Consider the following 11,132-nt stretch of genomic DNA (forward strand, 5'->3'; position numbering starts at 1 on the left):
AGAAACATTAAAGGAGCATCACATGTTGGTAGCCTGATCACATGTTGTCGGTGTTTCCCTGTCAAATGAACAATGTCAACAATCTTTTCCTTGGGTCGATCTGCCTTTAAGCACAAAATCACGAGATCCCTGTAAAATTAGTTGTAGATGGACCTTTCTATCAGTTCCCGTGGCGGAGCACAGTTTTGCTGTTACTTTCTTCCCCTTTGGCCGAAGACGACAGCAATGTGATCTCCCTGCTGTTTGCAGATCATACAAGTGCACTTGCTTATAAGTAAGCCGCCATGTATGCGTGATAGTTTTGACCAGAAACTGTTAAAGAGCAGCATGGCATGCTGCTCTTCACGAAACGTCAGGTGAGCGTCCTCTCCAGCAGTGTCAACTTGCTTATCAGGGTGAAATTGTTGACATTTCAATCAGCCTGGCAAAGTCATTCAATCTCCAATTCTTCCTCACCTGAATCTCTTCTGTACTATATTCGAAAAACAAAGGATTGCACTGATGAAACTGATGACTTTCTGCATATAGAATTTCAGGCATGTTGGTTCGATAATTCACTGTTTTCCCATCACTGCATATAGTAGATGTTCCAATGTCGCAGACCAAGAAATTCCGACCCAGAAAATCCATTATGTTCACGTTTTCGAGACTATGCCATATTATCTTACTTGCATTTCATGTTCCAGGTTTCAGAACGATCTCGAGATCCAACACTTGAAAGCAAGCTCCTTGGAGAGCCCATCAACGAGCAGAAAGCAGAGCAAATTACCTCACGATCCAAGGAAATGCAATCTACGCTCCCGGGGCTGCCCGGAGAGGTCGTGTAGAAGCCTCAAGGACAGGGTGCTGTCGCGGGCGTTCTCGGAGGAGCTGGACTCGCTGATGCACTCAGGCAACCAGCTTCTCTTTGACCCCCGCGGCCGGGTGATCCACCTGTGGAACAAGATCTTCCTCACGGCGTGCCTGTTCTCGCTCTTCGTCGACCCCTTGTTCCTCTACCTCACTGGGACACAGCAGAACATGTGCATCGAGTTCAAGTACTCCCTGGCGCTGACGCTATCCATGATACGATCGCTGCTGGATGTCTTCTACGCGGTCCACATCTTCCTCCGCTTCCGGACGGCCTTCATCGCGCCGTCTTCCCGGGTGTTCGGGAGAGGGGAGCTTGTGATTCAGCCCTACAAGATTGCCAGGAGGTACCTCTCATGTACCTTCTGTTTCGATCTCATCACCGCACTGCCTCTACCACAGGTAACGTTCGTCAGATGCGGCACACCTGAAACAACACTGATAAATTATTCTGTGGAATCTATGAAATAAATATGTCTCTTGCTGTCAACAGTTTGTGATCTGGGTTGTCGTGCCTAAGATGAAGGAATCTGCAACGGCAAACCGGAAGGACATCCTTCGCTTCAGCATCATCTTCCAGTACCTCCCCCGGCTTTTACAGATCTTCCCGCTCACAAGGCAGATCGTCATGGCCACCGGAGCCATGACGGAGAACGCATGGGCCAGCGCCGCATACAACCTCATACTCTACATGCTCGCAAGCCATGTACGTGTGTCGCTGCTAGGTCTCTTCGGTTCCCTCCATTTTTTCCACTATGATTAATTAATTCTAACTGGAAATGCAGGTGCTGGGAGCCTTGTGGTATCTCTTCTCGGTGCAGAGGCAGGAAGCATGCTGGAGAGAGGCGTGCCATCTGGAGGCCCCCATGTGTCAGACTGAGTTCTTCGACTGCAATACTGTCAGCAGCAACAGGACCATCTGGTACGAGCTGAGCAACATAACAAGCCTGTGCACTCCGAGCAATAGCTTCTACCAGTTCGGGATTTACGCAGAAGCGTTTGACTATAAGCTAACGACGTCGGCGTTCACGGAGAAGTACTTCTACTGCTTCTGGTGGGGACTAAAGAACCTGAGGTTAGGAACTAAATGAATCTATGCATGTGAATTCTTCATCAGTTACATATCGACCATGTTTCTAACTAATGCAAAAAAAAAAAAAAAATGTTTCAGTTGCTTAGGACAGAACCTCGCGACAAGCTTGTTCATTGGAGAGATAACATTTGCAATCGTCATTGGTGTTCTTGGGCTGGTCTTGTTTGCCCTGCTCATTGGCAACATGCAAGTAAGAACTCGTTCCTTCTGCTCAACCAATTGTGCCCGCAGAGATAACCACGACTGACACTTCTAGCTCTGCCTGTGCACTTAAGTCTTACCTCCAAGCAACGATGATCCGGCTAGAGGAGTGGCGGACGAAGCGGACCGACATGGAGCGTTGGATGCACCACCGGCAGATACCCCAGCCGCTGAAGCAGTGCGTGAGGAGGTACCAGCAGTACAAATGGGTGGCCACCCGGGGCGTCGACGAGGAGGCCTTGCTCAAGGACCTCCCCATGGACATCCGTCGTGACATCAAACGCCACCTCTGCCTTGACCTCGTCCGAAGAGTGCCGTTGTTCGACGAGATGGATGAGCGGACGCTGGAGGCCATCTGCGAGCGGCTGCGCCCGGCACTGTATACCCGGGGCACACGTCTGGTGCGCGAGCTGGACCCCGTGGACTCCATGCTCTTCATCATCCGGGGGTACCTCGACTCATACACGACGCAGGGTGGGAGGTCTGGTTTCTTCAATTCGTGCCGAATTGGAGCAGGGGAGTTCTGCGGAGAGGAGCTCCTGACATGGGCGTTGGACCCGAGGCCCTCCGAGTACCTGCCACGGTCCACGCGCACTGTGCGGGCAGTGTCCGAAGTCGAGGCATTCGCACTCGTCGCGGAGGACCTCAGGTTCGTGGCATCACAATTCCGGCGCCTACACAGCGCGCGGATCAGGCACAGGTTCCGGTTCTACTCGCACCAGTGGCGGACGTGGGCGGCGTGCTTCATTCAGGCCGCATGGCGCCGGCACAAGCGTCACCGAGCGTCCATGGAGCAGAGGATGCCCGAGGCCGGTGACGCGCGGACAGGAGGGCGAGTGAGGTGTCGTCGTCACAGTATCGACGGCAAGGCGCTCAAGAAGCCCATGGAGCCAGACTTCACAGAAGAACAAGATGACTGAATTGTTTTTTCCTTGTCATTTAACTTGATCGGTGTAACAGAATTGTTGATGAGTCTTACTGCTTATATTCTGGAATTATCGGTTTACATTTCTTGCTCTAACCTGGCATGGTTATATTTTTTTACATTTTTTGAGAAAAGGCAAATTTTTTGCCTATTTCCCTAACTAAGAGAAGTTTATGTTAGAAACTTAGCCAAACGGCTCCGATACGAAAGCCTACTCCAGCGGCAAAATTGCGCCCAAAGGTTTCACTCATGTGGCACCCCAAAGAGCGGCATTCCGCTTCTTAATTGTTGATACTACAATGAATGGCATGGAAGAAAAGCTTCACAAAATCCATACCTTTCTTTCATTCCAGATTTTCCAAGCGGTGAGCAGTAGCAAATATGATAGCCGTTTAAGCTGCTGTCCATTATCCCTGTGATAGAGTACCACCAATCTTCAACCGTCGTCTGATTGTTCCATTGTGAGGTGTCACAATACTCCAAGTCAAGCCACTCCTTGATATCTACATTTGAATATGAGATGCGCCGTGGTTCGGTTCCCTCTTGCAAAGTCGACAAAGGCCACAATGGGGCCAACAACGGCGGGCAAGCCAGTCCATTGTCCATACATGGTTTGGAGAATGAACCAAGTGAAAAACTTGCATTTGGGAAAGCCCTATTCTCCCATACCATCTGCTTCACGAATGAGGTGGGTGTCGTCTCAAATTGCACCACCTAGGCCGAGGCCGCAAGTACTTCCCATGGTTTGTAAGCTTCCAAGTAATTGTGTCCCCTGCGCCATCGATAAGGTGCGCCTCTTGAAGCTTGCTCTAAAGGGTGTATAACTGTTGATGTGAAGGACCGAGCTGCCACATAAGTCTTCATCTAAATCCTTGTGCACCGTCAAGTACTTTATTTTAGATATGGCGAGAATAGATGGCACGATGTCTTTCCCCCGTGTTTCCCCATGAAACCAAGATCGAGAGACAGTTTCCCCCGCTCGACCCCAAAAGCCAAAACACATCTTGGTGTTCTCTCCCTTGGCCGCCGCCTCTGCAAGAACCTGCCAGCCATTGGAAGGAATTGCCCAGGTTTTCCCTCACTCCTCTGTCCCCAACCTTATATTATATCCTACATTAAACATATTAGTAATTTAGTGTTAAACATGAGTCCTGCTGAGTCGAGACTAGTCTTGACTAGTCTACGACCCATCGATTCGAAATCCATGTTTCTACCTTCCACCCTCACTCCCGATTTGAATACCTCCATTTGCCCCCTCTTGGAACTCCATTGCCAGGTCCCAGAGCACGTAAGCGGCATGCTCATCTCCAGTCGGCGAAAGCAAGCCTACTTCCTCCTCTTCCTCGAGATCTTCCCCTCCACCGAGGACTGTAAGTAACCGCACCTGCACCTCCATCTTAGTACGGTAGGCTTACATCTTGGTGTGGTAGGGCAGATATGGCTAGGTTTTGCATGTGTAGTCCCTGTTCATCTGTGATCTAGGTATGGTAGCGTCAAAATATAGCATTGATATGTGTTGTGCTTATTCAAATGCTTCTATGGAGGTCGGTGAAATGTATCACTGCCATGTTTTGTTTACCTTCAGCGTGTATCTAAGCTATTACATGGGCAGATAGTGTAGAATCAGCTCTTGTGTACTTGATTAATGGTTGTGCAGCTTGTATAATCTTAGATCTGCATGTTGTTACATTGATCTCATGCATGGTGTAATCTTAGATAGTGTAGAATCAGCTCTTGTGTGCTTGATTAGGACTCAATCTGTAACGATTTCGTCGAGGCCATGGTGTGCATTCGCAACTCGCAAATCCCCTCCTTTGTGGCCAATTCACAACCCGTACATGAGACCTAGGTGGTGTTGGAAGTGAGGTCTGGCAGTGACGCTAAGAAGGCTCCCCTTCATGTCCACCTTCGTCCTTGAAAAGATGTGCAAGTTGTGCAAAACCAACGTGAGAACTGATAGGGGCTTCAAAGAAGTCCATCTAACAGCCGTGGCCAAGGCTCTCCTGGAGCACTATGGAGCAGATTTTAGCTCTACTCAGGTGCACACCAACCTAAGAAAGTGGAGAGTGCGGTGGCTCACCGTTAGCAGGCATTGAGATCTTAGCGGAGCTCAATGGTGCGACGACACCAAATCCATCATCTTTGAGAGCGAGCACTACCATGAACACGTCACAGTTAGCATATTATCTACCACCTTTGTTGCACTTCAGCATTGATCATTGTCTTGCACAATAACACACTCTCAACCCTTCTTAGGATATAACCCCAAGGGCACAGAGTTCCTGAACCACCCCATTGTCAAGTACGCCATGGGCTCACGTGAGCCCCTTGGCACACCTACGCCTTCAATGGAGGATGCTGAGACCTAGGAGTCCAACAATGTGATCCTCGATGGCTCTAACAATCCTGCTATCGGCCCTGACAAGGCTGCTGTAGGTAAGAGGTAGAGAGGCACCCATGCCGACGACAAGACCATGGCCTTCTCCAACATGACCTACACCGTCAAGGACGCCGCACAGGCCACAACAAGCCTACTAACATGCACCCTGACCTATACAAGGCAGTCAAGGACATTGTTGGCTTCACCGGGGAGTCTCTCATGGAGGCTCTGAGCTACCTCGTCGACAACAAGTCCCAGGCTACCAACTTTATCGGCATCGTTGAGCAAGATAAGATCCTCTGGACTAGGACCTACCTAGCAAAGTACTACTAGACTCCATTGACATGTGGTGGCCTTGGGGCCATCGGAGAGGGGATGCATGCAAGGAGATGATGGTGGAGGTTCGTCCGGCCGCGGGTAGAGCTCAATTTCCCGGAGGTGGAGAACCAGCAGGAGGCGAGTTTCTCGCCCCCGAAGTGCGGATGGTCACCCTCGAGCATGAGGGAGAATCGTCGTGCGTACCTACATCTACACACCCACGAGTCCGATGAGGTGGCCATGGCGAGGTTCTACCGTGAGGACCTAGAGCTCATGCAGGCAGAGATCGATTTCTACACTACGAGGGACGCAACCAAGAAGAAAGGTGTGGAGTGGGAGGCTAGCCCTCCACCCTCATCTTCTCGTTGGACTCTGACTTGGACTCTGACTTCTGGTATAAGCTCGGAGTAGGTCGAAGTATCTATGCAGTGCCGTAATCGAGGTGTCGTCTGGTGTCGAAGTCCAAGTCCAGACAAGTTCTATGTATTGACGGAGTTGAGTTTCAATGTACTGAAGTGTCGAAATCAAAGTTTGAAGTGTCAAAATCAAAGTTTGTAGTGTTGGATGTGCCCTATTTTGCATCACCTTGTGCGGCAGACGTGCCCTATTTTGCATCATCTTGAAAAACAAAAACTGCTATGGTGCCCTATATTCCAGTTTGGTATGCCCTATAATTTTTAGGGCACTAGTTTTGGGTACCCTATTATGCATCATCTGCTACTGTTAGAGATGCTATAAGGCACACATTTTAAGAGAATATATGGACAAAGCAAATGGTATAAATACATAATAAAATCGGAACAATGCATATTGCCTTCAATCGTTCTTAACTCGGGGGGGGGGGAATTGTTTACCTGATCTACATATTGACTATGTTGGAAGACATTGTCTTCAATTGTTCTTAACTCGGTAACACTTAACATGACCTTAAATTTGGTATGTATACTCAATATGCTGGTAGTAAAAGAAAATATCCAGTGCTACAATACTGAAGTGTGAGTTCCTGATACCTCTGTCTAGCTAATTTAGTTGGTCATACTTTTATGTACAAAAATGACAGGACCATACACTAAGATTTTCTATTATTTTTACAACTTTAAGATGGAGGCTCAAAAGAAGCCTCTATTTTGTTAGTATAATATATTCACGTTAACTTAGCACTACTAATCCCTCGTCTCAGTCATGCAAAATTAAATGTAAAGTAGCTGACCGAGGCTGGTGTAATGCTTTTTGGGAAGAACTTTTACCAAGATTATTAGGTTGAGCAAAAAGAGGTTAATATTAGAGTAAGAAAACTGACTTATCTATATTAGTCCAGCCATACTAATTTCAACTCCTATCACCAGAACCACATCGTAAGCATGCCTGCAGTAACCTGCAATTAATAGGAATCAACTACCAACTGTAACAGCAACAAAGGAGGGTAAATAATTTGGTATGGTGCGGAAAAGGTAACACGAAAAAATAGTTGCATGGAGTATAGAAGCCGGAAATGGTATTAAGTTCTGACACGAGGATGTAATTATAAACGGAAAAGGGCCGAACAAATGAAAGCTTGACTTCTGCAATAGAGCTCTTTTCCAACATTCAGTTCTTGGTAAGATGTATTACCAAGAAGGTGGTAATGGGGCATCTTTCTTAGTTGAAATGACAAATTATTGACATGATCAACAATTAAGTTATTTCTTCTGATAGGAAAATCAGATTGTACTACTAAGGAATCATGAGACAACCAGTTATTCTTTAAGTCCAAAGCATATCACGTAAAGCTCGGAGAGCATAAGAGAATATTGATCTCAAGCTGGTGATCTAACAGTTGTAACAAATAAGGCAATACATCTGTTTATCTTTGAAGATATGAAAGAACAATAATATATTCTGCCTTTGGCTGTAGTGTAAGGACATTTATGCTTGCATCTATAATCAAGATGAGGAAAAGGAATACCAACAGCTAACCCCCGCTCCTCTGTCGTCTCCTCCAGGCGACGGGGGAGCGAACCCTAGATCCCCGCCGCCACCTCCCCCGCCCCCTGCCCGCCTCCTCGTCGCCTCCCGAGGCCGCCGCCGGCGAAGCCGCGCGCCGCCAAGGACGGGGGCGGCGAGGATCTATGCCTCTCGGGCCCCCGCATGGCTGCTTAGGAGGGAGGCGTCCATGCTGGTCCCGGAGGTCGCCGCCGCCCGCGCCGGGCTCCTGCGTGTGGCTCGCCGCTGGCCTGCTCGTCGCTGCTTCCGCGCCTCCCCATCGTCGCGCCCGTGCGTCCTCGCCGTGGTACTTCTGCGCGCCGGCCCCGGCGGCGGGCTTGCGGGCCGGACCCGGCCTTCGCTGCTCTCTGCAGCTCGCCGTCCGTCCGGCCGTGGCGCGGCCCTGGCGGCGGGGTGCTGGTCGGCTTCGGCCTTCGCTGCTCTGCAGCTCGTCGTCCGGCCATGGCGCGACCCCCTCGGATGAGCTCCTGCGGGCTCAGATGGGCCCCTGCGGGTTCCGATGGGCGCCTGCCTGCTCCGTTTTCTGTTTGGTGGACGACAACAAGGTACCCTGCTCGGCGGGCCACCTTCTTCCGCACGACAGCGTTGGCACTCCAAGCGAAAGCCTCGCACCATTGGTGCCGATGTTGGCGGTGCCCTTGGGTACCGTTGTTCCCTGTTGAGGGCTTCATCGGGGAGCTTGGTCTCCTGCTGTCGCGAGTTCTTGCGTTCTCCGGGTGAAAACCTATGCTCCTTGGAGCGGGCGGCGGCGACACACTGTGTCGTTACCTTCCTGAAGGCACCGCTTTTGGAGTCCGTGTTCCTCGTGGTGTGTTAGATGTGTGGTAGTTGCGCTTGGTTGCCTTGTCGTCGAGGGTGGTGGATGCCGGGGCGGCGGCCCCGGACGGCTGACGTGCGCCGAGGCGGCGGCCTCGGATGGTCTTGCAGTGATGACTCCATGGGGTGTGGTCATCGTCTAGCAAGGCATGGGTGGCGTGTTCGTGCTACGTGGGTAGCGAGCTCGTCGGCCCGGCCTACGCGACGGGGTGGTCGGTGTGGCTGGCAAGTCGGGGCGGCGGCCCCGGATCTTTTGGCGCGGCGTTCGTGGTCTGCGGGTGGTCGCCTTGGTAGCTTGGGCTACAGGACGTCCATGCCATGCGGCGTTGCGGCTCGCTTCCGAGTTGGGGACGTCGGAGCAGCGGCTCCGGATGTGGTGGTGTGTGTTTGGTCGTCGGCGGTCTGGTTTCGTGTGGGCGATGAGGCCCCGACTTCTGTGCGGTTTTTCCAGCCGGTTTCCCTCATAAACTCGGCCACAATGTATGGTTTTTGGGCCCGGTTTCCCTGATTAACTGTGCCAAATCTTCTTCTATTAATATATCGAGCAGCTCACCTGCCGAATTCTCAAAAAAATAATAAAGATGAGCGCAGTAGAAAAATAAAAATAAAAACATATAATTATCCCCTCAGTTACCAAGTTTCGAAGTGATATAAATGTAGATAAAGCATAATGACTTAAGCCCCTAATTAACATTTGAACAGTGGCCTAAGCCCTTAAGTAATATAAGAAGCAGTAACATTCAATCATTTAAGACTATAAGTCTATAACAATGAGTAATTGGACACTTGAACAGTTTAAAAGAATTCATACTTCTCAATTAGATTTTTAACTTTAAAACTCATCTCTTCCAGTTCCAGGTAAAGTGGCCATGGTATTTTACGATTAAGAGCATGTATCATAAAACTGAGTGAAATAAATGCATCTTATCATTTTGCTTTCAGTTAACTGAACTTCAATTTCAACACAGCACAAATATTATCTAGAGAAGCAAGAAAAGATCAGCTGATCCAAACGTAACAGTAAAAGCCTAATGGATGTGCCCACCTTTGACATGGAGCAGCAGTAGCCCAAGCCATCGCATCGCCTCTTTCATCACTGCTAATTAATCAGTTGTGACTACAACTTTACAGCACCAACTTACAGTCCTAACCGGGCAGAACACTGCACAAGGATTAAAGGTCAAGCTAGTTTAGAACTGTGTATACTAAACAACACTACAATGACCAAATTTACCTCTCCATTTTTTTTCCTCGAAGAATTTGTGGGGATGATAACACGCCATGACCAACTACAGAAGGCAGAACCCTTCCATCCAAAGTCAATGACATCTGCCAACAAAAATACAGTACTCCAATTAAATTTCATGTTAGTAGACCAATTAAATCAACTTGCACTCCATTCTTTCCATTGGCTGGAAAATATCACATCGATAAAACAATGTCAAAACGAAGCATTAGGTATATCCATGTCGGATTTCATGGAGAAGAGCCCCCAAATCCATTTGCAGCAATCACCGCCCCCCATCGGATTTAAGCCCAAAAATATGGAGAAATGATGTATCCTAGCATGTGGAAGAAAGGGTAGTTACCATGAGGCGGCCGATGGAGGAAAGGCCAGGCCCTGCTCAACGGCGACGGAGAGGGAGAGCGCAAGGTCGCGGATCCGGAGAAGATAAGCGGCGTCGCTACCGCTAATCTCCGTCTCCACCAGATCCTCCGCTTGCCAAACCACCATTGCAGCGGTGCAGCCACCGATGAGACGAGGAAAGAGGCGGCGGCGAGGGCGACTTCCGAGCTGCTCGATAGTTTTTTTTCTTTTCAGGATAGTTCTTTTTCAAAGAAAATGTTGAGGCGGCGGCGAGGGACTGTTTTTCTGGGACGAACTGTAATGGGCCGATTTACACAAAAATAACCTTTAATGAAAGAAAAAACACAGACACTATTTCACTCATCTAACGCATTTGTGTGTTGCCTCTCCCATCGGCGCCACACCTCATTGTGTGGCGCTCATGCGGGCCCACTCGCCCATCCAACGTGGCGCGGTCGACGCTGATGTGTGACGCCGCTCCCATCGACGCCACACATTGAAAGTGTGGCGCCCTCATCCACTTATGTGTGGCCGCGCGAGCCCGCCCCAGCCCGACCTAGCCATTTTCTTCTCTGTTTCTTCCTCCCTCAAGAACAAGGCGGTCGGCTCTCCCCCCCCCCCCCCCCCCCCTCAAATCCCTACTCAAATTTCTTGGATTTCGTCAGATCAGCCCGTGGAGATCGTTCCCAACCCGTTCCTTCAGGTAATCTCCTTCGTTCACTTACTTTTCATCCATTGATTTTGTGTATTTGGTTGAATATACATATGAAACCCTAGATGTGAAACCCTAAGTTGATTTGAGGGTGGATGTGGATTTGGTTGGATGTTAGGGTTGGGTGAAGTAGGAGAAATGGTAGTGTGCTAGGTTGTATGGGTAGATTATGTTGATTATGGTAACTAATGAACACATGTATGTATGTGTTGTTCACATTATGCTAGGGGATGGATAGAATTGTTCATGTTCATCATGTGGACAATG

General features: G+C 49.3%; 1 protein-coding gene and 1 long non-coding RNA gene across 2 annotated transcripts; one reads left to right on the plus strand and one right to left on the minus strand.

Moving 5' to 3' along the window:
* Positions 1-220: 220 nt before the first annotated feature.
* Positions 221-3,164, plus strand: LOC127307027 (protein CNGC15b). The gene is made up of 6 exons (XM_051337722.2): positions 221-356; positions 687-1,251; positions 1,343-1,555; positions 1,635-1,924; positions 2,021-2,132; positions 2,218-3,164. Exons 1-6 carry the CDS (start codon positions 289-291, stop codon positions 3,061-3,063), a joined length of 2,094 nt encoding a protein of 697 aa, XP_051193682.1. The 5' UTR covers positions 221-288; the 3' UTR covers positions 3,064-3,164.
* A 3,448-nt stretch (positions 3,165-6,612) lies between these two features.
* LOC127307028 (uncharacterized) lies at positions 6,613-10,382 on the minus strand. The gene is made up of 4 exons (XR_007855081.2): positions 10,155-10,382; positions 9,800-9,894; positions 9,611-9,727; positions 6,613-7,141 (listed from the first exon to the last, which is right to left on the minus strand). It is a non-coding gene; the product is annotated as an uncharacterized lncRNA (long non-coding RNA).
* Between the last annotated feature and the right edge of the window lie 750 nt (positions 10,383-11,132).

Source organism: Lolium perenne, chromosome 6, assembly GCF_019359855.2.
Source record: "Lolium perenne isolate Kyuss_39 chromosome 6, Kyuss_2.0, whole genome shotgun sequence".
NCBI lineage: Eukaryota > Viridiplantae > Streptophyta > Magnoliopsida > Poales > Poaceae > Lolium > Lolium perenne.